The 27,247-nt window shown below is 37.2% G+C and overlaps 2 protein-coding genes across 2 annotated transcripts in view; both read left to right on the forward strand.

Moving 5' to 3' along the window:
• The first annotated feature begins 1,629 nt into the window (after positions 1-1,629).
• CNGA1 (cyclic nucleotide gated channel subunit alpha 1) lies at positions 1,630-7,136 on the forward strand. The gene is made up of 7 exons (XM_040555750.1): positions 1,630-2,241; positions 2,564-2,622; positions 2,996-3,025; positions 3,134-3,235; positions 4,146-4,253; positions 4,388-4,494; positions 5,367-7,136. The coding sequence occupies exons 1-7, from the start codon at positions 2,122-2,124 to the stop codon at positions 6,782-6,784; spliced, it is 1,944 nt and encodes a 647-aa protein (XP_040411684.1). The 5' UTR covers positions 1,630-2,121; the 3' UTR covers positions 6,785-7,136.
• A 2,537-nt stretch (positions 7,137-9,673) lies between these two features.
• Positions 9,674-27,247, forward strand: part of NFXL1 (nuclear transcription factor, X-box binding like 1) — a 43,039-nt gene continuing 25,465 nt past the window's right edge. The window contains 16 exon segments of the mRNA XM_040555724.1: positions 9,674-9,864; positions 10,428-10,598; positions 10,950-11,059; positions 11,808-11,941; positions 13,077-13,255; positions 13,418-13,579; positions 13,713-13,813; positions 14,951-15,065; positions 15,384-15,508; positions 16,419-16,541; positions 19,049-19,080; positions 19,082-19,137; positions 22,195-22,315; positions 22,906-23,062; positions 23,792-23,883; positions 24,159-24,180. Of these exon segments, the coding sequence (XP_040411658.1) occupies positions 9,705-9,864; positions 10,428-10,598; positions 10,950-11,059; positions 11,808-11,941; positions 13,077-13,255; positions 13,418-13,579; positions 13,713-13,813; positions 14,951-15,065; positions 15,384-15,508; positions 16,419-16,541; positions 19,049-19,080; positions 19,082-19,137; positions 22,195-22,315; positions 22,906-23,062; positions 23,792-23,883; positions 24,159-24,180 (1,860 nt within the window). The 5' untranslated portion in view covers positions 9,674-9,704.

Consider the following 27,247-nt stretch of genomic DNA (forward strand, 5'->3'; position numbering starts at 1 on the left):
CCAGTGCCTTGGTAAGATGAAATCTCCTGTCCTGCCCCAAATGGCAGCTCCACTTTCCCAGGAAGTCCTGTGCTTTGGCAGAATACAAAGCACTCCATGGTGCTTTTGTTTCAATTAGATACTAATGGAGCCAGAGGAATCTTTTTATTTGCAAAAATGCACAGAAATTACTATTTATCTGAAGAATAGGGGAATGTACAGGGTACAGATTTCTGCCCAAACTCCAGGCTAAGTACTCTGGATGGGTGTGGATTTTTCTACGTGTCCTATTTTACCACACGTCCTATTTTACCACACGTCCTATTTTACCACACTTCTTTTTGTCTTTAACTTCTAACTTGTAGACAAGTCAGTATGTCTAGATAACATAAAGTCCTTTTTTTTTTTTTTTTTTTTTTTCCCCTCTATTGCAAAGATAAACATGAAAAACAAGTTTCTATGTAGAAAAGCTGGTACTGGGAGTGCTAATGTGGACTGATTTAGAGTTTGCTGATGGAGTCATGATTTGTCTTGAGATGAGTATTTTTTTATTTGCTTGGTGCTAAGTGACTGGAAGTGGTTGGGCATAGCTTTATTTTACACCGTTATGTGTGAGCTCTGTGGTCTCCGCTGTGGCCCTGTGGAGGATATAGGTCAAATCAGGGTGGGACTTTGTGTGCCAGCTTTAGCAGAGCTTTCAGAGCACCTGTAAGCAGATATAAAGCTGCTTAATTCAACGCGGTGTACTTTCGGTCTCCACACATTCAAATACAATTTATCCTTGGAGAAAAACCCTATTACAGCTTTTAGTGCAATGGTGAATCTAACCTAACATTTGCTATGTCTTTTCATGTGACATCTTAAATGTGATTCTTGCTATTAAGCACTTAAAGACTGAACAACAATGCTGGATGACATTTAGGACTATTCTTGAAAGAACACAACTTAACCTTCAATGTGCATCTTTCTGTTTTGTAGAATAATGAATGTTGCTGTACTGTTGTTTGTACCATGTACCATTCATGTCTTATGACTGCTGGAAGCATGGGTTTCCTCTCCTATTTCTTTTATAGGAATATTTTCTAGTTTCATTGACTAATAAAGAAAGGCAGGTAAATCTGTCAGTAATGTTGCAGCTGTATCATCCTACTTCTCCTTTGCATTGTGCTTGACTACAGACAGAAGTGCTTTCTTTAAGACTGATTCATGCTATGGCACTTGACTTCATACACCAGTGGAACAGGTACTCTATACTCTAATTTCATATAGACAAGGATATTGTGGATAGCATCTATTTTTAAATCCTAGCTAAAAGGCCTTGTCAAAAACAGATCACTTGCATCCCACAATTGATACCCAAACAGTTGGCAGTCTCATTGATATTGAGATGTAACTGACAAAATTGTAAGAATAGTGGTGGAAAGGCAGAGCAGAAATTAATTACTCCGCTGCTGAAAAGTTTGTGCACTGAAGAATGTACTGTCTTAGTTATGTGCACTACAACATTTTCAATTTTTTTTTTTTTATTTTTTATTTTTAATATTGAGATGAACAAAGACATGAACAGGCCCTAGCATTTCTATTTAAGGTGTTTGTATCCTATCTTCTCTATATGAAAGGAGCCTCTAACTTCCTGGTTACGGTGGTTACTGCTGCTCTCTCTCATCAAAGCATAACTCTCTCGGACGTACTGAAATTTCTTTGGACATCCAACCAAAGTTCCTCATGCCTGGTTTTCAGGATGTCACCTGTGCATGAATCTATTTGTCCATCCCCATGAAGCAACTTTTGAGCCTTTAGTTCAAATGAAACAGTGACAGAGGCTTTGAACACAATTTCCTAATTTTTTTTCCCAGTATATGTGATCAGGAGAAAGACCTAAATTAACGCGTTCTCTAAGAAGATGTGTTGAGTGTTTTCTTCATCAGCAGTTACCTGGTCACTCAGCGCACTGCAGCACCCACAGTGCCCTTTCTTGTCTGGTGGGAATGTCATGGGAATACTGTTGTTGGTTTTGGGGGAAGCAAGGAATTAAAGGACTTATCTTTAGTGGGAAAAGGATGTGTTCTGCTAGTTGTGAAATGTCGTGATTGTTTCTGAAATTAGTTTTCCTCTCTTACCCAAGCTTAGACAGATTTGACCATGAAGGTAGGAGTGATTGAGACCCATCACTCCCATACAGTTATTCCCAGTGTGGTAGTGCAAGACACCAGTGAGGACCCTGGACTGATGGACAAAGGGGAAAACAGGTATGTTGGATTTGTTTTATTCTATTCTATTCTATTATGCGTCTCTTTGTATTTTTTTCTTTTCTTTAATAATTTGCATGGGATCAACTAAGCACAGTTAACTTGCCTTCATCTAATTTTCTTCACACTCTATTAATAAATTAATTTTATAAGATTGCGATATATTGTTTATTGTAAATATTTAAGGTATTTTAATCCTTGTCCTTTCCATTTATGTAGATAACAGCCCCTGATTAAAATGGTGAGAAACAGTCTGTGACAATTTAGAAGAAATATTTTTTTTTGTATTTTAGCAGGTATCGTATAACTGTGTTGTTTTGCTGTTCCTTAGGCAGCGACATCTACCTGGTGCATTTGCGCACTACAACATCAACAACAATAGTAATAAAGATGAGTAAGTACCTTTGCAATTTCATAAAATTAGAGTACTGCAATGCTAGTTGCTTAAGCAGCAATGTAAAGGAATGATCTGCATCAAATCATTTCCTTATAAGTGGTTATGTCATGCAGGTAACCCCAAAGGAGATTGCACGTACATTTGTACTTTACATACATCACATATGATGATCATTCCCAACACCAAAGCTATTGCTAGTATATCTATTAATTGAAATGAAAAGTAGTTCTGTGTGAATAAGCAAAACAGTTTTTCAAGCCAAACAGCAAAGTATAATGTGTTATCCTTACTGAACTCAGATGATTCTAATAAATAAATGTGGAAAAAATAACTGCATCCCATGAGCCTACTGTATTTTCCTTTTCCATAGAGAGAAGAAAAAGAAAAAAGAAAAGAAGAGGTAAGACAACTACTGCTACTACTAATACTACTTCTAAGGCATTTAATTTTTTTCCAAATATGCTGTAACTTAGCCTGTAACAACTGAAAATGTAAATCTATTTCGTAGCAAGTCAGAAAATAAAAAGGATGGTGAAACACAGAAGAACAAGGAAAAGAAGGAAAAAAACAAAAATAAAGATAAGTCCAAGAAGAAGGAAAAGAATGAAGAGTAAGTATTTTTCATTTATGTCCTGCTACTTTAGTGTAATAAAATTACTTTTGATGTAAAACTGAATCCATTCATGGACATCATGTAGACAAGATGCTTGTTCTCTAGTGAATCAGTTACTGACTGCTGTTGTTCTCCCTGGAGTGGAGTTGTTCTGATTTATCTTTATATGTAGAAAATAGAATAAGAACATGTATGCATGCATGGAATTGATCTAAAAAAATAAGAAAAATCTCCTGTGGATTCTGATTATCCAATATATTTTGGATACTACTCTGCAGCAAAAAATGAGCCACTAACAGAAGCTCTTCTGCACATAAGGGCACCTACAAGCAAATAAACTCTTCTGTGATCTAAAAGCTCTTGCTTTACCTTTTGTGTTATGCTTAGAAGATTCATAATTATCTGTCCAATGAAGAGAAACTTAAAATAGTGAAGTAGTAACTTGTGTTGTTTGATTTCATGTTCTTTGGTTTCTGTATGTAAACTATGCTGATAAACTATGCTAGGTCTTGCTCAGGCAGACATTACACATAGAGGAAGGCACGGTTTGTGTCACTTATTTAAGCATTCATATTCACATAACCATTTTATTTTTTGAAAGACAATCAAATCAGTTATCAGACAAGACAGTTAATTTGGTAGGAAACTAATTAAAGAAGGTTGAGACCACATGTGCCCCTATAAAGTAAAGTGGGACTGCTAAGTTGAGTTTTCTTAGCAAAATCTAGATTCTACACTTTGCAACTCAATGTCACGTGTCACATCCAACAATCAGCTTGCATTCAAGCAAGGAAGCTTTTTTTTTTTTTTTTTCAATAATAATTTCTGGAATGCTTTGTTCCTCAAAATTTGTTATGTGTATTTTAAGACTCTACTTAAATCTCTTTTCTTCTTGCCTATCACTCAGGAAGAAGAAAGATATTTTCGTTATTGATCCAGCAGGAAATATGTATTACAACTGGTTGTTTTGCATCACAATGCCCGTCATGTACAACTGGACGATGATTATTGCTAGGTGAGGTTCTCTTTTAATAAAACTTCTGACAAAATGTAATATACCTGATAGAAAATTTACTTCATTCACCAATGATTTCATGCAAGTATTTCATTTTCTTTTCATGGTACCTTACTTTTTCCTTTCCTATTCAGAGCCTGTTTTGATGAGCTTCAGAATGACTACTTAGTGGTATGGTTTATTGTTGATTATATTTCTGACATCATCTATATTGCTGACATGTTTGTACGGACAAGAACAGGTAAGTATACTCATTGACTAATTATTCCTATTCATATATTTTTATCAGGTGGTTGAAAAAATTCAGAAGAATAATACTTCTTAGCTGGATACTCTCAATTATGTGCAATTTTGAAAAAAAAACCATCAAAATAAATCTCTGAGGTTATAGTCACAGAGAGACTACAGTGACCTGTAAAAACAACAGAAAATCCTGAGTGTATTATTCCAGGGTTACATAAAGATTGCAAGGTAAGCTAGGCATGTGGTAAGCTATATACAAGCTGTTCTGCCTGGAACTGCATGAACAAGACAAAATAAACACACAATGAGCCCAGGTCAGGGTCAGGAGTTCGGAAAAATTAGTACCTAAATCTGGATTCTGTATCTAAGAAGCCTCAGATGTTTGCTTGATTTTCAAGACCATTGAACAAGTAAGACATCCAAGTAACTTCAGCTGCAACTATTTCTTTTAAAATCTTATCCTACATCTAGAACTAGATGCCTTCAATATGGTATTGAAAGTCCCATGCTCAAACTCTTTCCCTTCATTAACCACCCTTTCTGTAGCATATTTTATTTTATTTTATTTTATTTTATTTATTTTATTTTATTTTATTTTATTTCTAGTTGTTCATCAGATAGTGGAACAGTGGAGGGAAAAGAGTCAGAGTTAGAAATGTATCATTTTCAAAGCTGTATAGTTTAGCTAGAGTTGAACCACATGGCACTAAGTTGAATACTTGGATGTATGAAATTGCTTGAAAAAATATGAAAACCTATGTACTATCTGGAACTTGCACCAAATATATTGTTCAAAGTAGATTTGGATTGACATTAAACACAATATGGTTGAAATTGAAACATTTTTTAATACTTACAATTTGATTTTAGGTTACCTGGAGCAAGGTCTTCTGGTGAAAGAAGAACAAAAGCTTAGAGAGAAATATAAGAGTTCCTTACAATTCAAATTAGATTTTCTGTCAATCATACCAACTGACCTCTTATACTTTAAGGTAGGACTGAATTACCCAGAACTAAGAATAAATCGACTACTTAGAGTAGCTCGGATGTTTGAATTCTTCCAGAGAACAGAAACAAGGACAAACTACCCAAATATCTTCAGGATCTCTAACCTTGTCATGTACATCGTGATTATTATTCACTGGAATGCCTGTGTGTACTACTCGATCTCAAAGGCTATTGGATTTGGGGCTGACACGTGGGTCTACCCCAACACTTCCCATCCTGAATTTGCCCGTCTGGTTAGAAAGTACGTCTATAGTCTCTACTGGTCAACACTGACCCTGACTACTATTGGTGAAACGCCCCCTCCTGTAAGGGATTCTGAGTATTTCTTCGTGGTTGTTGACTTCTTGGTTGGAGTATTGATTTTTGCTACCATTGTTGGTAACGTCGGTTCTATGATCTCCAACATGAATGCTGCCAGGGCAGAGTTTCAAGCAAAGATTGATGCTATCAAGCAGTATATGCACTTTCGGAACGTAAGTAAAGACATGGAAAAAAGGGTTATAAAGTGGTTTGACTATCTGTGGACAAACAAAAAGGCTGTGGATGAAAGGGAAGTCTTGAAGTACCTGCCAGACAAACTAAGAGCAGAGATTGCAATCAACGTTCACCTTGAAACACTAAAAAAGGTTCGGATTTTTGCAGACTGTGAAGCTGGTCTGCTGGTTGAACTAGTTTTGAAACTCCAGCCACAAGTATACAGTCCTGGGGATTATATTTGCAGAAAAGGAGATATCGGACGAGAAATGTACATTATCAAAGAAGGCAAACTTGCAGTAGTCGCTGATGATGGAATTACACAATTTGTGGTCCTAAGTGATGGCAGCTATTTTGGAGAAATCAGTATTCTTAATATCAAAGGTAGCAAAGCTGGCAATCGAAGAACAGCCAATATTAGAAGTATTGGATACTCAGATTTGTTCTGTTTGTCTAAAGATGACCTCATGGAGGCTTTAACAGAGTATCCAGATGCAAAGGCAATGCTAGAAGAAAAAGGCAAGCAAATCCTAATGAAAGATGGGTTGCTGGACATTGAACTTGCAAATTTAGGAAGTGATCCTAAAGATCTGGAAGAGAAGGTTGCTTACATGGAAGGATCAATGGACAGATTACAAACAAAGTTTGCCAGATTGTTGGCTGAGTACGATGCTGCACAACAGAAACTGAAGAAAAGACTTACACAAATCGAGAAAATATTGAAGCCAGTTATAGAGCAAGAATTTGCAGACTTGGAAGAACTAGATCCATCTGCAGATAAACCTGGAGCGTCAAAAGCAGAATAAAAACCTAGAGGTTGCCTGTAAGACTTAGGTTCAATCTTGAATGGGGCTGAATACATTCATTTCTAATCTTGTAGGACCTGACAATCGCTTATGAAAAATGATTTGTTGAAGTAATGTCACTATTTCCCTACAAGCAACACATATGTGTCAGGTTTAGGAAAGAAAAAGAAGAAACAAGAATGGGGATGGAACATAACACCTTCCTCTTTACACAATACCATTGTACAGCAAATGCATTCTATCTGTGCATGAATAGGGAAGGTTTTGCTGACCATTTAAAAATAATTTCTTCATGTCCATTTATGCAAGGAAGGAAGGAAAAGTTTGGTAACAATTGTATTAATTATTTGAAGTAAATATAGGCATGAATCATGATAATACATTTGTGTATAAACAAACATTTAAATACCTATTGATTAACATAAGATTAATTAAATACAGGAGAATACATAAAAAATTAGGTATATCTACAAGGCAGATGCAAGTACTGAAGGCTGGAAAATATTATGACTTCACTGGGTCCACGTCAGCTGATTTCTTGAGATGTTAGTGGGCAGTTTTAGAATGGTGCTTTTTTCAGGATATCACAGGCAAAGGCTGGAGCACGGAGGGAAGGACATTTGATCATTTTTATGTATCAATATGAGACAAAAGGATGGCAGGATATCTGGTGGTTCTTTTCCACAATAATAACAAATATGTAATATTGAAGGCTGTTTTGCTCCATGTAATCACATGGCTGCTGAACATGAACTACCATTTCTTTAAGATCTGTGCTTAAAAATTTTTGACTAATGTAACAGTTGTGGATGCTGGCAGAGTGCAAGGGAAGAGATGACAGAAAGAGGTTAAACTCTCCCTACAGCATCTTTTGTAGCTACTGTTAGGGGAAGAATACAGGGACTAAATAGGGTGTTTGTATTTCATTTACAATGTTTTTCTTTCTTCTGTTCTTAATCACTACTAGAGATAGTAAAATCTATTGTTTCACAAGTCAGGTAAGTTTTCAACTGGTTTAAAAGGCATTTTCTTTTTTTTTTTCTTTTTTTTTTTTCTTTCTTTTCCTAATTTATGTCTCTTTTCATTTGCAAAATTGGTTATATTAGTTGTCATCTCAGACTTGGCTAGGTATTTTCAGTAGATTTTGATCATAGCCATTTAATGCTGGATAAGTTTGATGACAGGGAGTGAAGAAAGGGAGTGCACAGAGAGAATACATAATTCTGTATTTAGAGCATTTAGAATATCTTGGCCAATTGGATGGCAATTGGATTCCCAGTCTTAAAAAATACGTATGTAAAAATTACAGGTACTTGATAATACCTCTATTATTTCCATCTTTGGCTCTAGCAAGATGGAGATACTATGAACTGGATCTTTTGTAAAAGTGTGGAAAATGTGTCTTTTGCAAAGTGCATTCATTTCTGATTCATTTTTTTTAACGTTGATGAGTTTCTCAAAGAGAGAGTTATATAACGGATTTCACAGATTAAATATTATGAAGTAATTAATGCATAGAATATAAGGAACAACAAGGATAAATGTACATATGGGATGGCTGTTCATTCACTTTGAATGGCCCATGGCTCAATGTGCTGGTGAAGCGAATGGGTATGCATTTAATTAAAACTATCAGTACGTAAAAGAGCAAGAATTATTCTGGCATTTACTGCATTTTGTACACTGGACTTTGCAATCAGCATTCTTACAATTCAGGTCTTTAATATAACTTGCAATCTGTATGGCAGCAGCATCCTGTAGGGCTGTGTCATATTTTCCTAGGCACTTAAGAAGCACTTTTCACCTTTTAGGATTTTGTATTAGAGAAATGTTACTGAGTTAATTCTGTTATAATATACTGAGTTTTAATGAATAAATACAGAGATCTGTTCACATTTTTTCTTCTATTTATCCTTCAGTCTGTGACATGAGTTGTAGTCACTAACTGCCACTTTCTTGAGAATAAAAATTCTTTTATTTAAAACAAATTTGAAATAAAACAGAAAAACAGGATTGACCTGACCTGCAGCACTTTACTTTGTATTTTCAGGCTCTTTATTATCCGAAATCCTGTATTGTTTAACTTGTAAGAATATGTATTTGCTGAAACAATAAATAAATAAAGGTAGAGTTTCCTCCTGGCAGAGTAAGACAAAATAAGTGCTATAGGGAATTGTCAATCAAATTAAAATTTTATTTCAATTTGCACATATTTGCCAGAACGTTTTTGGATGCATAGTTTATTCAATAGGTATTTCTGTGCAGTAAAACCTTCTGGGTATTAACTTAAGTTTCAACATATGTTTAAAAGCTGATTTGTGAAGCTGATGTATTTTGAAAAAGAGTGTATGAAATGTGCATCACAGCCTCACACTACAGAGAAGGCTGCCAGAAGAAGATCCGAAGCCATCGTTTCTGTGGCCAGAGTGACAGGCAAGAAGACATTCAACCATTAAAGAGCTAAGAAAGTGGGGCACTAGGGAGCAGCTTTCTGGTTATCAACAGTGTCGGGCAGGCTCCCTGTGGACCTTCACAAGGAGCAGGCTTGGCTAGGGCAGGCCACCCTCCCACACTTCAGCTCCTCAGGAGGGTTTGCCCTAACGTCCTGGTTTTCACACCCCTTCCCCCTGGAAGCACCACACGCCTCCAGCCAGGAGGCAGCAGCATGGCGCCCGCCGCCTCAGCCGCCCGAGCGGGGCCGCGCCGCAGTGCACGCTGGGTGCTGTAGTCCTCCGTCCCGTCCCGACCCCTCCCGCCTCGCTGCGGCGCGGGGAGCGCTGGGAGTTGTAGGCGGGAGCAGCCCGGCCTCCCAGCCTCAGCCTCCACCGCCGCTTCCGGGCGGCGAGGCAGGAGGCAGCGGCGGGCCGGGAGGCGGCCGTGAGGGAGCCCCGCGCTGCCCCGGCCGGCGGGGGGGAGCGCGATGGAGGCGGCCTGGCGGCAGGGCGGCCGCGGCCGGGGCCGCGCCAGGCCCGGGGACGGGCTCTCCGGCCGCGCCGGGGCGGCTGCGAGGGCCCCGGCCCCCAAGGGCCGCGGCGGTGCCTGCGCTCCGGCTGCGGCGAGCGGCGGCGAGGGGGCCGGCGGTGAGTGAGTGCCCCCTGTAACTTCTGATGTTGCCAGATGAAGAAATGGGATGAACCCGCTACTGCAGTAAAGACTTGTTGGGAGGGAGAACAACAGAAGTCTTAATTAAAAAAAAAAAACAGATGCCGGGAGAGGTAGCTGTAGCAAATGGTAACAGTTACTACTGTGAAGAACTGCCTGATTTTATTTGTTTATTTTTGCCTTATGCCATAACAGTTGCGTTTGCATTTTTTTTTTGTTATTGTTGTGCTACTAATGTTTTTAAAGTATGCTTTTAGTAAAGCAGCTTTATAAATGGACTTAGTACTTCTGGTTGGATGTCAGAAGTAATTGACCGATGATAACAGCTGTTGTGAGCTTTATGGATCATGCCCAGTGAGGAAGAAAATGCAGTTGATATATTCTTGTGTGGTACTGGAAGTGTAACAAAATAAGTGCCCTTAAAAACCTAAAATAAGGAAACTCTTTAAAGAAAAGAATGGTTGAAAGCATGTAGAACCAAACATGGTGTTGTGATTAACTGCCATAATATTAATCATCATTAATCTATTCTTTTAAATAGAACTATCTTCGCAGAGGAGGTTTGATGAAATTAAGAAAGCTAACCAGGCTGCAGCAAAAAAGCTGGTTGAAGACCAGTTTAGTTCCTCATCGGAAGATGATGATGAAGATGCTGAAGTAAAACAAGGAAAGATTTTGGCAAAAACATTTACTATATACACTAGTCAAACCGGTAAACTTTTTTCATATAATGACTTTTATTTGGGTACTAAAGCATAACCAAGGTTATTTTATTGGTAACATACTAGAATTTTTCCATAATATGAGAGAAAGTACTTTGTTCTGATTTACTTCTTGTATTGAAAATATTTGTTCTGAGCAGTAAATGCTGGTTGTGCTTCTTGCCTTGGTCAGCAGAATCAACGGTATGGTTGTGAAACTGTCTTAAGCGCTTCTAATAATGCGGTTTTGTAGTAATATGTGACTGGCCTCAGTTCAGAGAAAAATAATTTTACAGTCTCAGCATGTACAGAATAGCAGATCAAAGATTACCGATTGCCTTAAAAATCTTTTTCTGTTAAAGATGGAGATGCTAGTGAACTGGAACGTACAAGACAGTACGTGAACGAAGCATTTCAGTCAGGAGCTATGACATGTCTGATCTGCATTGCTTCAGTTAAAAGGAACCAAGCTGTAAGTATTTCACTGCAGTCTTTAAAAGGTTACAAAACAAATTATTAACATTTTTAGGTAACTGCTGGACCTTGAAAGGGGAAAATGTTTAGTACTTTCCCTATCTAGACGTCTAGGGACCTAGAGCATGTGACAGGGAGAGAGGCGGAGGTAGAGCTCGGGTTGTTTAGTCTGGCAGGGAGGAGGCTAAGGAATGGTATGCTTGCATCCTCTGTCTACTTGGGAGTTGTGAAGATGGCTAAAGCCAGTCTTTTATGTGGTGACAGAAGGTATAGTAAGGGGGCAATGACACAATCTGAGGCTTGAGAGGTGCAGATTGTAGACGAGGTATGACACATAGACAGGTTGCCCGTGGTGGTTATGGAGTCCCCATCTGTAAAGGGCCTCCAGGTCGCTAAGCTAGACAATTGCTAAGTTGGCAGTAATCACACTTTGGGCAGGAGATTGCACTGGTGTGTTTAAATCAGCATTTCTATGATTATATGAATACTTCGGGCTCCATAAGCTTTGATGAGAACTTCCCATAGCAGCAGGAAGAAAAGAATGTGGATATGAGTCTGTAGCAGTAAAATGTCTGTATTAATCTGAAGTAACAATAGGTAGAATTTGTCTTTGGGAACCTGTTTTTTTTTTTTTTAATGGGAAAATAACAACCTTGTATTTTTCTAGATAGTATAGATTTTTCAGCAATTGAAACAGGAAAAAAAAGCTAATGTAAAAAAAAATGGCACTTATATCTGCTCTTTAGGTCTGGAGCTGTTGTGGATGCTTTTGTATATTTCACCTGGTATGCATCCAGAAGTGGGCAAAGGACAGCCTTTTCCTGGTGTCATCTCCTTTGACAGATGATGATTTTGGGAAGAAAGATTATCCGTGGCCATGGTGAGCTCTTCATGGTATATTTACAAAATACTTTTGTGAAATGTGTGAACTGGAGTTACTTTAGAAAGGATTGACAGACGTAAATGACAGGCAGGCACACACACAAAGTTTAGAAGGCTTGCTTTTGCATAGCTTTTCTTAATTCTTTTCAAGTTTTTGCTAACATAATTTGGTAATATTTCACAGTGATGTTAAAAATATTTTGCTGCATCAAATTTGCTTTAACCTGTGAAAAAGTAAATCTGTTGCGTGTCAGCCTCTCATTATTTTTAAATGGTTTTACATATTTGTCATTTTAAAAATTGGCATCAGTGGCATGTGAAATTAAAAAAAAAAAGTTAAAGTAGTATGATTTATAGATTTGAATTTTTCAAAATTTCTGTATAACTCAAACATTAAAGCCAGTCTTGTAGTTTTACATGACATTGTGGCTGCGTGAATAATGAATCTTGCTTTTTCAGTAAGTTTGTCTCTGAAAGTTCAGTCAAGGTTTCTCCGTGCAGGTTTTTTGCACCATATTTGCCCACCTGCTTTTCTGTGGGTAGTTGTAGTACTGTCTTTGAGGTACAAGTCTCTGTCAAATTTGGTTGAAACTGCCTAGTGGATTCAAAAGCTCTATTAACATGGGATCTCAGACAAGCTGCTTTGCTTTGGAAACAATTTTAGTTTACACTTTTTAGTTACAGTTTTAGTTATGCGTTGTTTTAATAACATTGATGAATCTTGTTTTATGTAGTTTAGAAATCTCTACTGGTGAAAGCCTGTTTTCTCTCTCTCCTTCTAATTGGTTCTTTTTAAAGAGACTGCCTTTGTTGCATACCTTCCTTTGGTATTACTTAACATAGAAATTATTATATATGCCTGTTATACCAAATGTCTTTGCATGTATTCTCAGAGAAAAAGATATTGCAGTAATAGGACAATTCCTTAGACATTCATTAGAATTGTAGTAACGTGATTTTTTTTTTTTTTTTAGTGTTGTAAAATCTGACATATAGCAAGACCTTTATTATTTGTTATAGATCAGTTGTAAAAATCTTAATTAGTAGCCTGGTAACAATCTCAGGAAACTGAAATAATAAAAACTAATGCTACTAATGCTTTTCTTTTTCCCTTCCTTTTTCCTTTCTTGTAGTCCAAAATGTAGGTTTGAATACAAACGGTCTGAAACTCCCAGTAGGTATTACTGTTACTGTGGAAAAGTAGAGAATCCACCATTGGACCCATGGCTGGTACCTCATTCCTGTGGTCAAATATGTGAGAGGGAATTCAAACCTCCTTGTGGGCATAAATGTTTGCTGCTTTGTCATCCAGGTAAATCCATTGTGTCTCTTGATTGCGTCCTGTATTTATGTAGCTGTTGCACAACTTTACTTAAAATGGGATAGCTATATTTAAAATTCTCAGAATAAAAAAGATTTTAGTTAAGGCTGAGTTTGCTGAAGAGCTATTAATGATCCTTTTTTCTGTGCTTAGGACCCTGTCCACCTTGCCCAAAGATGGTCACAACAACCTGTCACTGTAAGAAGGCTAAGCCAGTGCCCCGAAGATGCAGTGCAAAGGAATGGTCGTGTCATCTGCCATGCGGACGATTGTTGCTGTGTGGACAGCACACTTGTGAGAATCCCTGTCACGCAGGTAGACCTGCCTTAAACTTCAGAGGAGTAGTTGCTTTAAGTCTAAAGACACACTATTCCTTTCCAAGTTGAATATAAAAAAAAAAAAATAAATCTAATTCCTGCTCTCAGTGTCACTTCACAATTTCATATAGGAAATTGTCAGCCCTGTCCACGTGTCAGTAAACAACGGTGCATCTGTGGAAGACAGACAGCAGAAAGGCTTTGTGCAAGTCCTCAGTGGCAGTGTGATCAGGTATGTTGCATGATCATGCCTTTTTTTTTAGCTTGTGTTGCATCTGTGTAGGCAGTGGTGTCTGAGGATGAATCTGCTTGGTAGTCCAGTTCATTTCTGACAGTAGTTAAAATGACACTGTTCAGGAATTTGCTAGCTCTCAGCTAGCAGTGAATTTGACCTCTATATTCTGTTTTATTTTTTTTTGTACTCGAGGTTGAAATTTCATAAACATAAAACCACAGCTTAATAAACAAGTTTCATGCTTGTTTACTTCTAGCAATGGTAACAGAATGAAAGTTGTGTGGTTTGTTCTCTGAAATATACTTGCAGCTCATTCTTAGGGACCAAGGCTACAGTTTGACATACTGGAAAAAATAAAAATAGAAAAAATTTAACAGGTGGCATGGAGGTTGTACCAGGAGGTGCTGGTCATGATCCTAATAAGAAAAGCACTTAGACTCTGTAAAGTATCAGTTAAAATGCTGTTTATTTGAGCTAACGCTATAGAGAACGAGAGAATAGTGTAAATAATACTATGAACCTTTAGATGGTGGGAACCCTAAGCTGCGGGCATTGAGTGGGCCTCCAGTCCATGTGCAGCTTGCTGTGCAGACCCTGTCTGTAGCAAGTGTTACTGTGTTTTGGTCTCTCAAGCTGTTGCAGGATTTTGGAAAACAACTCGATTAATCATTTCTAATGCCAGAGAGGATGTTCACGTGAGAAATTCTTGCTGTGTTTCTAGATAAAGGCAAGGACATGCACCTGGCATAATCACAGGCACCGAGTGGGAGCTGTCTGCAGGCTCCTCTGTTACTGCAAGCTGGATAAGTTTATCCTGTGGCCAAGGGATATGTGCAGCACAACACAGGCCTGAAGGCCATGCTGTACGTGCAGTATAGCACAGCAAAGGGCCCCTGCTCAGGCTGTTTTGTGAATTGCTAACCCTTTGATGTACAGTGGTCTTCAAGTCAGGATCACTGCGGGGATCATCAGTTTTGTTTGGCAAAGAAGAATATTGTTACAATTAACTTCATTGCTCAGAAAAAGGTTAATTCCATCCAGACATCTCCCATCTCATTTTTTTGTCTTGTGTTGCTTTCTCTTACCATGCCATCTTGTTACATTACATTCACTTGGTTTCTCTGAGCTTTCCAGGTGTGTGGGAAAGCTTTGCCTTGCGGTAATCACACTTGTGAACAAGTTTGTCATGCTGGTCCCTGTGGAGACTGTCCTCGTTCTGGGAAAAGGTCCTGTCCATGTGGAAAGTCAAGTAAGTTTATTTTTATTTTTTTACGAATAAAGTAAAGAAATGTCATCCAGCATTTGTCTGTCAGTAGTTTTGGTTACTACTGCAGTGCAGGGTCCATATAAAGTTCTTACAAACAGTGAACTGTGAAAGGTAAAATGAACCTTTTTGCTTAATTTGCTTTCAAAGCTTTATTTAGTAGCGGGGGTTAATCGTCTGTGTGAATAATTCTAGGGAAGATTATTCCAAAAATGAGAGATAATTAGCATTTGGTATATCACAGTATATATTGTTTCCTAATTTTTTTTTTGTCTGCTTGTACTTCTCTCTCTTTTAATCTAGAGTTTACATTGCCTTGTACGGAAGATGTGCCCACTTGTGGTGATAGTTGTGACAAAGTCCTAGAATGTGGCATCCATAAATGTTCGCAGCGCTGTCATCGAGGTCCCTGTGAAATATGCAGACAGGTCAGTCCAGCTGTAGAAGGTTCACGTTACGTTAGGATTTTTAAACACTGTATGTTTGGAACACTGCAGGTTTTCTGAGGGAAATGAAATCCTTATCTGTCACAAAATCTACGGCTCTTCTGGGATGAAGGCTTAATTTTTTTTTTTAAATTAAATACGCCCTAAAAACCACTTAATTTTCCATAGCTCTTTTAGCTTTCTTGTTGTTCTGTAGTACTATATTTCTTCATTAGTGAAACAGAATATGCTGTTACATAATGTTATTTTCTTGTTAGTAAGAAAATAATGTGTTGCTCAGTTCTAAGTATCCGTGTAGCTTTTGTGGTCTAGCCTATAATGCTGTTGCTCTGGTTCTTATTGTTGTCTCTTCTGGACCACCCTTGGCTGTAAAGTTTATGGTGAAAACAGTTAGCACATAGCTGGGATGTGGGTCAGGTAAACCCACTCATCTATTTCTTAAATTGTGTACGTGACGGATGGATTTACTGTGCAGGAGAAGTACTTTTTGTATGAATTAATTTTGCACTTGCACTTGATGTCTTGCACTACACATTCAAGTGATTCTCTTGAAGCGTCTTTCCTCTTGGTGAGTCCAAGGCTAAAGTCTTGCCACGAGGTGCTGTCTAAAGCACAGTGTTTCCAGTACTGACACAAGGTCCCCCAGTAGTTACAGAATGGATAGGTAACCTGCTGTTAGAGCAGGTAATATTCTATCTGTTATGATAGGCCATTGTGAAGTTATTCTGCCATGAGCTTAGCTTTTCAGCTAGTAGTAGAACACTTCATTTTCTACTCCTATTGCTTTATTTTTATTTATTTATTTATTTTTTTGCTTTCCTTTGGGGGGCGGGGGTGTATGTGGTGTGTATTAAAAATACCTTTTTTTTTTTTCCCCTACCTTGCTGCCCAGGAAGTTGAAAAACAGTGTCGCTGTGGAAAGCACACTAAACGCATGCCATGCCATAAGCCTTATCTGTGTGAGACAAAGTGTACGAAAATTCGTGATTGCCAAAAGCACCAGTGTAGGAGAAAGGTAAGTGTCCAGACATGGTCTTTCTCAAATGGTTCGCTTAGATAATTAAATATGTATAAAATAAAAAAATAATCAATTTGTAGTTCCACCTCATGTTATTATAGAAAGAAGTTCTCTTCCTTGTCATTCAAATTGGTTTGCAGTGTACCAGAGTTCTCTGAACAGCATGTCACCAAAAAACCCAACAGTTCCCTTGAAAGCTGGGAGTGGATTTTGACAACTTTCCAGCTCCAGAAGACAGTTTTGCTTTCAGCTACTTGAGTATTTACTAATGCTTTACGCATTCTGGGGTGGTTAAATCCGTTCATATCTTTCCCTTGTAGGAAGAACTGGGGTTCTCCAATAGCTTTGTAAGGGACATGTTCTGGTTTTTGTCAATGCAGCAGTCCACGCCTGTCTCTAATATGCATCACTGCAAACAGCAGTGGTCTGACAATTGGGAATTAAGAGTTTTTGTTCTCATTTGAGGCTGATAACTCAGACCTCGCTTTTCAGTTTGTTGATTCATGAAGGCCAAGCATGTTAATCCTACATTTCTATGTTTTTTTCTAACTTAAAAAAATGAATATTTTTGCGTGTTATATAGGAAATGAAAAAAAACTGAAATATGGATGTTGCCTTTTTTGTGTAAATGGATTTAGATATCTATTCTAAAGCAACTATTACTAATATGTATTTTCCCATTTAGAAATACTTTGAATATCTTTTCAGGGGTATTGATACTGAAGGCTTTGGGAGAGGTGTTTTTCTATCTCTTGACTGTCTTGTTATGTCCCTGCCTCTAGCATTCCTGCCTCCTGCCTGCCCTCCCTGTCCTCCCACCTCAGCAAGGAAAATTAAAAGGGAAGGGTGCTAGCAGATGTTGCAGGCTGCTGAAGTTTCAAATGTCTGCTTGCTAGGCAGGACACATTTTTACTTTCAGTGTGAGCTTGGTATATGATAGCCAACTGAAAGGTTAATTAAATCATTTTCACAATGCACGTTTCAACATTCTTGCAAGTTTGTAACATTGAAGTTCACGGGGATGTTTCCTCATTTCACTTCATGAAAGAACAAAAATCTTTTATGCTGTCTCACAGTTGTTCTCTTTGGTTACAGTAGGTGAGAATCATGTTGAATCGTACTCTATGATCCAGATTTAATAGCTTTTTGATGTGTACTTAGTTACATGTGTAACTAAGAGTTACTTAACCTGATTTTATAAAATACTTAAACTGGAGTAGAGGGATAAATGTCACTGTCTGAGATCCACAAGACCAAATAAAACAAGCATAGTCATAAAGGTTGTATCTAGAGTTTAATAAGCAATTTACTAGTAAACCAAGTAGCTGAAAGTAGAGTTTTTGCTTGAAATTAGGTATTCTTGACTTTTTGGTTCAGTTTTCAAAATAGAGTGGACAAAGGAATAGTGAAACTATTTTAGTGAGTAATCTTGAAATTGTGTTGGTTTCAAGCAAGAACAAACTACTGAGTTAACATAGAAGTCTCTCAATAAAGTTAATACAGCATCTGGGTTGATTGACTTACTACGGCTTTCTTTGGGCCTTTCCTGTACTTCTGAGGAGATGGTCACTAAATATTACAATACAAAGTATCCTTGGATTTTCATATCTGAATATGTGCATCATGTTTACCACAGAAACCAACCACATACGAAATACAACTCTAGCCACCATATAATTCTAAAGTATATTCAAAAGTTGCCTGCTGTGTGTGAATTAAACTGTTAGGACAGTTGGACTTTTTCCCATGGAGGCATGAAAAATACAGTTTTCTTATTTTTGAGTGTTACTGTTACAGTGAATTTACAAGTAAATTCAAACTTGGCATCTTTAATTTATGTTAAAAAAATCCATGTTTCTCTTCCTAATTGCCGTGCTTTCTTATATTAGCTTGGAAGGAGGGTACCTCTTCAGTTAATAGAAAATGTGGGGTTCTGTTCTGACCTGGGATCCACCAGTCTGTTGTTGTGATGTGTTCTGAACGAAATGGGCTTTCTTTCTCATTATTGCTTTATATGAGAACTGAGCACAGATCACTAATGCTAAAGTTACCTGACATTTACTACACAGCTTAAGTGTTTTTTTAAAAAAAAAAGTTAGCAACATTTATGTGCCACAGACCCTGTAAGTATAAAAGTGGAAAAAAATGCAGAGTAACAGGGCAGATGGATGGATTTTATGTGTAATCTTCTGAAATGATTTCAGATTAAAATGTGGTAAGAATTTGAACTTTTAAGATGATATTCAGTTTTTTGGAAGCCCTCTGCCTGTTTAATGTATTGAAATGATGATCAGTTGTGTGTTTTCTAATTATTTAAACAGTGATTTTTTTAATCAACTTTACACATATGCCAGGAATAGAAATGAAGATGACTTTGATAAAATTTCACTAAATTGGATGAATAAGTTCTACGAAGCACTGGGGGGGGGGAGATAGTGGAAGAGGGTGAATTTCTACCAGAAATGTCAAAGTTTACAGTTACATAGAGTATTTTGTTCCAACAGTGCTGTTCTGGAAACTGTCCACCTTGTGATCAAGTGCGGGCGGACCTTAGGCTGCAGAAACCACAAATGTCCTTCAGGCTGCCACAGAGGTAAGAACAGGTGAAGGATGCCCATAGCACTAAGCAATAACAATAAGCAAAATAGTGTTGATTTTTGCCAAACGTAGTGCTTGTATAACTCTGCGTAGTGCTCAACAAATTTTCTCCCTTTGTTGCATGTGGGCCTTTTGTGGGGGTAGTGTGTTTGAAAGATTTTCGGTGCGGGTTAGAGCCTGAGGGCTTACATAATGATAGCCAGAGTGTTTGCCCGCTAATTTTACTTAGCAGTGATCTTCTGAAAACACTCTGTGCCCTTTCCAAGTGCTTAATTCAAAATGCATTGTATGACATTTCCCTAAATAATTCTGGTCACTGAATATGCATAACAAAATCCAACTACATACAGAAATGACTGTGCTGGTTGAGTCTGGATGGCTTTAAAAAATCCTAGAATGTAATGTGTGATATTAGCGGGCTAAAAAAGAAGTTGGTGGAACTTAAATATATTGGTATCTTACAGATGTGAAAATTAGAACTTGTTACTGATGATATGAAAGATAACAAAAAAGCTTACTTCTCCATCCAGTGACCTTGGTTAAAAAGAACCTGAAATTGACCAAAGTTACCTGGTAGCTTTTATCCTGTCTGATTGTTTTGACATTCATTTGGTAGGGGATTAGATTGCAGTGACTGAGAAGGGGCTGTTTTCTCAGCAATTTTCCTTCTGGAAGCTGTTGCCCTGCTGAAATAGCAGCTGAGTAGAGTCTATGTAATTCACCTGAGCATTCTGAACTATAAATTGCAGCACCTCAGGAAATAATTCACAGCTTGTTCAGCTAGTCTTGCTTTTGAGGCAGTGAGTCTTAAGAGAGTAGGGACAAGTAAATATGGCAGTTGTCCCAGTTAACGTTCTATTAAATCTGTCACTACAAACTAGTGGTATGTTTTACGTGTCCCTTCTCTTCCTTTCCTTTTCTCTCCCTGCCCTTCCCCTCTAAATCCTGGAAATACTTTTATTTGTATTGTCAGAAGAAAACTAGGTAACACTGTTTTTCTGCATTAGTTTGAACTGGAGAATCATAGAACTGTAGAATAGTTTGGGTTGGAAGGGACCTTAAAGATCATGTAATTCCAACCCCCCTGCCATGGGCAGGGACACCTCCCACCAGCCCAGGTTGCCCAAAGCCCCATCCAGCCTGGCCCTGAACACCTCCAGGGATGGGGCATCCACAGCTTCTCTGGGCCACCTGTGCCACTGCCTCAGCACCGTCTGGGTGAAGAAATCGTAACTAAATCATAGAATAATATTCTGGTTAGAAAACTTCAATGAGCTAATGCTGCTTGATATGCTATACTTAAATTCAATAGTTGGCTTACATTTGTTCCTAGTTGTATCCTACAACTTCGCGAGAAGTGACATTAATGATTGTTAATAACAAACTTAGTTATTAGAAGAAATTATGAAGAAGTAATAAATATTTTAAAATATTTTAACACTAATAAATAGTGTTAAATCTTGCTGGAAGTTGCATCCAGTGAATCAAATAACTACAGTATCAGATGTAGAGAAGGAAGACTAACTTCTGTGTGCTCCAACAAATTGTAACCTGTTACAATTTGTGATACCTTATTGTCGGAATGTTTAAAAATATTTCTAATGAAGGTGATGATCTTGTTTTTAAAATATATTCATGTTTTTCTTCCTACACCCCAATGCTTCTCTTTGTTCTGAAACTTACGATTACTTATTTTATTGTCAGCATCTACGGCCAGGTCAGGCTAGTTTTGCAGTGAGCTGACAGATCTTAGTGACCACTGATTTTAAAGGAAATAGCATGCCTCCAGAAGTAACTTGCGAGATTAGATTCTTTAAAAAGTAGCTGTTCTCACAATTGTTAGAGATTGCTGCTGATTAAAAGTAACCTCATCTATTCTGTTTGTGATTTGCTTTTATGTGTCTTTTAAGTGTTTAATCATGCTTGCTGAAATTTAGAATGTGTGGCCAGGGAATTGAAATGCTTTGTTTCCTACTGTAGTACATTATAACACTCGATTTGAGAACAGCGTGCTCTGACCCTAACTTCAGGTTATATGTGATCTGCCCTTCCATCTTGTTGAACATGTAAGCAGTTGTTGTCTTTAATAGAATAATGTGCACACTGTGAGTGTATTGTAAGTAAATTGTAGACATATTTAACACTCAAGGTGGCACAGCTTTAGACTCCCAATTTCTTTTATAAAAGTACCTGTTTATATGTGCTGATAATATATTAAATTCAATCTACTTTGCAGTATAACTATTGTATACTTCCATCCTTTTCTCTTCAGCAGCTTTTGTCACTGGCTGCTTTTCAGATCCTGTTAACAAGTCAGAATTGCTTAAAAAGTTGTGCTGTCAATATAATTTTCAAAGAATGCTTTCATTAAAATTTGAGAATGCAACGTGATTAGTAAGCCAAAATCCCACATCTTCTCTTTTAAGATGCATATCCTTACTGTAATTACTCAGTAATAAAACTTAACAGTTGGCACTTGAAAAATAGTGTGGAGAGCTATACATTAAAAAAAAAAAAGTTTTAGTTTTTTATAAATATATTGGTTTAGCAGTAACTTTATAAAGGAGGAGGATCTTTTCAAAAAAGCATGAATTATATAAAGGATGAACATTTTTAATATTGTCCAAAACAGTATCTTATCAGTTTTTCAATGTCTATTTTTATCTTTTATATAGTGATGAAAGATGATATGTCTTCATACATATGTAAGAGAAACATAAATGGCAATGTTTAAGTGTTGTGTTGCCCAAATGGCTGGGCTATAATGATGCTGGCTTCTTTTTAAGATGGGTGGGTGGAATTATTTTATGCTTGTTACCAGGTAACAGCTGTAGTATAATCAACATTATTATTACTGTTCTTTTAGAATGTTGAAATTCTCTTTCCCAAGAGGGATTTGAAACTAAGTAGAAGTAAATTAACAACCATTTGTTATTTAGATCAAACAGAATAGGGTGTTTATACCACGTGCATATGCAGAGTGACGTTAGTTACCATTGTTTGTACTCAGTAGCTTATTCAGATGATCATGTTGTTAATGTATTTATTTTAGGTAGTTGTAATCCATGTCCAGAGACTGTAGATGTGAAATGCAATTGTGGAAAAACTGTCATTAAAGTGCCCTGTGGCAGAGAGCGCACCATCAAGCCTCCCAAATGCAAACAGCTGTGCAGGTTAGTATAGACAGCGAGTGTGTTCTAGTTCTTTAGTGGAGTTTAAGGTGTCTTTAAAGATAAAATATAACTGTGTAAACAGCAGAAATGATACTGTTTCTCACTTTTCTGGATGCTTGACTATGCAGTGCAGATTAGTAATAAGCCTTCATACTGTACTTCTTTACTGTGGTTTCATGTGCAGCTTGCTACTGTCATGGGAAGTTCTGCCCCACTGAGCACTTTTAACTCTTTAGTCCTGCTCCCTTCTTCACGTCCTTTCTGGTACCTCCACGAGACTGTTTACCTAGAAATCTTGACTAGAAGAACGAAAATGTAGAGTGTTTTTGCTGAGGTGGAGCAAGATTGCTTAGCCCATAGTAGAGTTGAGATTGGAATACCTGTTTGTAATATGCAAACCCAGCTTTTACTTTAATTTCTCTTAGATCTCATGTAATTTCACTGTAATATCAACCACTGAAGAAGGTGGTAATTAAACTTCTTTTTAAAAACAAGCTTTTCTCAATTTGTGTATTTCAAGCATAATTGTCTAGTGATTATAACTTCATTTTCTTGCTGTCATATTGATTCCTTCTTGGATTTTACTTTAGTCGCCCACCTACATGTCACCACCCTACCCAGGAGAAACACTACTGTCACTTCGGTCGGTGTCCTCCGTGTCGTCAGCCCTGCCAGAAAACATTAGCGTGTGGTCATTTGTGCCCAGTTTCCTGCCATGATGAGGCACTTGTGAAGCAAACTGGCTTAGTAAGTAACTACTGAAAGACAGTGTCTTGTTTTTTGTTCTGAAGAATAAGAAACAGTTGTTTGACCTTTAATCTTATGTTGAAGGTTTTTGTAGATCAGAGTAAATAATTGAGCACAGAGGTATGCGTACTGCTTAACTGAGAAATTAAGTGGTTCTAGTTCCTTTGTTACCATCTAACTTTGTAATATATACTTGTGCAATTTTTATCAGTTACAGCTGTTCAAGAAAGAAGCTATCTTTGCTGGCTAGAGTTTTATTACAATTGTTTAATTTCAAATGTAAGCGGTTACTTTTAACATGGAAGCAAAAACTGTTTGGTATTTACTACACCATCAAAGTGTGCAAAAATTAGAAGTGAGAAATTGCTTGACATCTTTAAATATGCATACGTGCATTTCATGATGTTAATTTCACTTTTTTACTAAGAAAAATTTCTGTGTTTCTACCTCTGTTAGATACTTAGAATTGTTTTGTGTTTTTTCGGTTGTTTGTTTGTGTTTGATTTTACCAGTAGGGCAGGCCTTCCTTTTCTTATGTATAGTCATGCTAAAGATGAAATTGAAATTCTGCTTGGGGAGGTGGTGTTAGGATTTCCATTAGTTTAAAAAAAAAAATACTAGAAAGTGTATTTGTTACAAGTGGGATCTCTTTAGATGATGTTTATCTGAAGTCAAGCAGATGGTTCCAGTTGTGTTTTGTATTCAATTGGTGGTGTACTTTGCTCTCAGCATCAGTCTGCAGGTCCTTGGGAGCAGCCATCTGAACCAGCCTTTATTCAAACTGCATTACCGTGCCCACCCTGTCAGGTTCCTATACCAGTGTAAGTATTAAAAACAGAGAACAAAGTTTTGGGATAGAGTGTTTATTTTTTTTTAGTGTTCTTGTAGGGATGAACATGAAAATCTTCTGTGCACAATATTCTCATATCGGACATGCTTTTTTAGCTGCATGTGATGCCTTCGCTAGCCTGAGTTGCACTTATTTTTATAAATTGCCTTATTTTCCTGTGAAAAGCGCTATTACTGTTTTAAGTCCTTTATTTACTTAAATAAATACATGTTTTCAAAATCTTTCATTTTTTTTTCTCCTTTACAGGGAGTGCCTTGGGCAGCATGAGGTGAGTCTGGACACTGGCTTTTTAAATGAAATATGATATATCTCCCTTTTTCAGTCTGCAAAAAAAATAAATATTGAAGACATATTACCTGGCTTTCTTACATTTTAAAACCAATGAAATATCACAAAAGCTTACATATCAGAGTTATTTTAGTCTGTTTTTAAAGAATGCATAAATGTTTTTTTAGAATTCTTGGTTAGAAGTTAAACTTATGATTTATGAAGCTGTTTGTGTATTCTTGCATAGCTGATCAGGTAGTGTTTAAATTGATTTTTGTCCGTCTTCATTAAATTCCCCCACCCCCTTTCATTTTATAGTTATCCTTCTCTCCTGTTCCACACTTTCCTCAGTTTTCCAGCAACTGCTGTCCTTTGTTTAAAAGGATAGGGAACATAACGTAGTACAGGAAAATTAGTGGACTAAAAGATTATCTTTTGTATGTGCAGCCTTCTCCAATCTCAGATGAAGTCATTATTTATTCTGGCTTATAAAAAATCTAACTGACCTTGAATGGGCATCAGTATTTATAGTCACTTCTAAAAGTTAAGAAATCAAAGTGCAGCTAACATACCTATAACAAATTTAGTTTCACTTTAAGCAAGTGAAAAATTCTAGAAAACAGTAAACTTAAAAATATTTAAAGATACCACCTCCTTTTTTTCTCCTTTGACCTTTAATAATCTTTTCCTATCTGTTGTAATGGCAACCCAATATGTGGTAGCAACATCCACGACTGTTTTTAACAACTTTATACATCAGCAGTCTATTCGTGCAATGCATTTATTGATCCGAGCAGGCTGTGAATATAGCTTCCATTGAGCTTCCATTGAACACTGCAGCTTGCTGGATGCTAAATCAAAATGTGCTTTTAGAATTTTAAAATGACTAAAGAATAACTGTGCGTTTTTGTTTGTTGGAACAGTTGATTTTTCCACAGTAAAACTTTGAACAATATTTCGCTTTGGGTCAGTGACATCTCTTGCGATAGGGTAACATTTGATAAAACCTATCTTTCATGAATTTACACTTATACAAAATACAAGCTCTGTGCAATTGGCCCAGCATAACTCGCTGTAGTTAACGTAAGCAGTTTTGGCACTATTCAGATTTGCATGGATGTAAACTCCCCATAAGAGAGGACAGTGTAGCTCTTCTTAGAGAAGGTGGTTCCAGTAACCCCATGTTTGCAACTGCTTATTTCAGAATAACTAAAGAATCCCTTCTCTGTTGTGTATTAGTCTTAGCAGAGCCAGTCAATGGCTTTGAGTCATGTTTTTTTACAGGTTAGTACAGAAAATAGGGAGGAGTCTCAGGGAACGTATACTTAAGGGATTTATGTTTACTGATGCTAGTTTAAACTTTCCTTCTCTGAGCCAACAGGGTGCAGTGCTTCCTTCCTGCTGCACTTTAGCAGCGTCTGGAGTGAAATTAAGTGTCCTAATCTTTAACACTTTGATAGCGGTAGAAGCAAAGATGTCTTGTTTGTTAATGTGCGTGTGAAGGGGGTGTTAACCATGTGGTCTAGGTACATTTTTATGTACCTAAGGTACTCTCACCTTTAAACTAATTTACTTTTGTTAGCAGGAGAAAACATTTGTGTATTTCTGAATACATGCTCTCCTGTAGTAGTTCCCAGCCCCTGAGGGGATTTTCACTGGGAAATCTAAGTTTCACAGGTAACAATTTTCTCAAGCAAAGTTTTGCTTTGAAGAGGATCTCATTGCTGTACTATATTATTACGTATGTTGGGCTGTTTTTATACCTGATACAATGCGAGAGGTACAAAAGAAAGAAGCTGGAATGAAACAAGTTACAAGGACTTGTGCTTTACCAAGATGCCTGCAGACAACAACTAGAAGAGCGAATGAACGCAAGGGTTTAGGAACTGTATGCTATTAAAAACATGTTTGCTGTCTTTACATTTTCACTTGGACAATAATTTTAATTTGTGTAAATGTTTGATTTTAAATATTGCTGAACGTTTTTTTTTATTTCAGTGGCATTTAATTTAAAGTATTTGAAGGGATTGATTTAGTTGAACTTCTTACAAGTCTGTGTCCTTAGAGCAAGTGATTTATCGCTTGAGACAACAGGCTTAAAACTACTTTTCAGAAAATTAATTGTATCAAGTCTGTGTTCACTGAAGTATGATGTTTAACCTAAAATTAGATTTCTTGTGCCTCTGGTGTGCTTCCCTTTAAATAATTTCACTGTGTCAATTCCAAGTGTTTTTACATACATTTAGAAAAGTTAGTAAATCTTCATTAGATTTGAAAATTGAGCAGTACTCAATTCTGATTCAGATTGTAGGTCAGATCACCTATCATCACAGTTGCTGCCACCCCAAAATGAAAACTTGATATTTTACTTTTTTTGGACTACTGGAAGCTTTGGCAGTTTGTAGCAGTAGCATACATGTGCTCTTTTAAAATCAAATTTGGAGATCTAATGGCTATATTCAAAATCTGATTTTATGGAAAAGCATTAATTAAAGCCTGTAGAAAGTAAATGAGGACAAAAAAGTCTTAACTGGAGAGGGTATTTACGTATCTACTGTATTTAATTATTTTGTAGTTGTTTAATTTCATTAAATGCTATAGAGGAAGGAAAACGTTCTGATTTTGTTTGTGAGGAGTATTTAGAATATCCTGTGAAATCAGTCTCATTCTCAGGCAGACAGAAGTCTATATTCATGTTTCTGTGTTGGGGGAGTGGGGTGGCATTCTTTGGTAGAAATTTAATGCTGCGTTGTATTATTCTGTAAGATTATTTTATTTTTAATATTGTGGTTCATTTATAGGAGGAAGACTATTACTCTGCCTCTAGGTAAAACTTGATGAGATTAATCTTTATGGCTAAATAGCTTATGGATACTTTCAAAACTTCCTGCCCTATTGTACTTGATTTTATTTTCATATTCCAGCTGATGCATCTGTTGCTTTTAGTCATTTGGAAAATGTCCTGGAAATAGAGGCACAAGAAAAGGTAGAGAAGCGTGCAGTGGCAGGTCTCAATGTCCAGTATACATTTTCTTTCATTCTTTTGCCTTCCAGCATCCTTTGACTAT

The sequence above is a fragment of the Cygnus olor genome, chromosome 4 (genome assembly GCF_009769625.2).
Source record: "Cygnus olor isolate bCygOlo1 chromosome 4, bCygOlo1.pri.v2, whole genome shotgun sequence".
NCBI classification, from domain to species: domain Eukaryota; kingdom Metazoa; phylum Chordata; class Aves; order Anseriformes; family Anatidae; genus Cygnus; species Cygnus olor.

Bases quoted from the DNA above. Each gene is read 5' to 3' on its own strand.
- CNGA1 (XM_040555750.1), top strand. From the start codon at position 2,122: ATGAAGGTAGGAGTGATTGAGACCCATCACTCCCATACAGTTATTCCC. The intron at 4,254-4,387 runs GTGAGGTTCTCT...TTTCCTATTCAG, and splicing joins TGGACGATGATTATTGCTAG to AGCCTGTTTTGATGAGCTTC. The intron at 4,495-5,366 runs GTAAGTATACTC...ATTTGATTTTAG, and splicing joins GTTTGTACGGACAAGAACAG to GTTACCTGGAGCAAGGTCTT.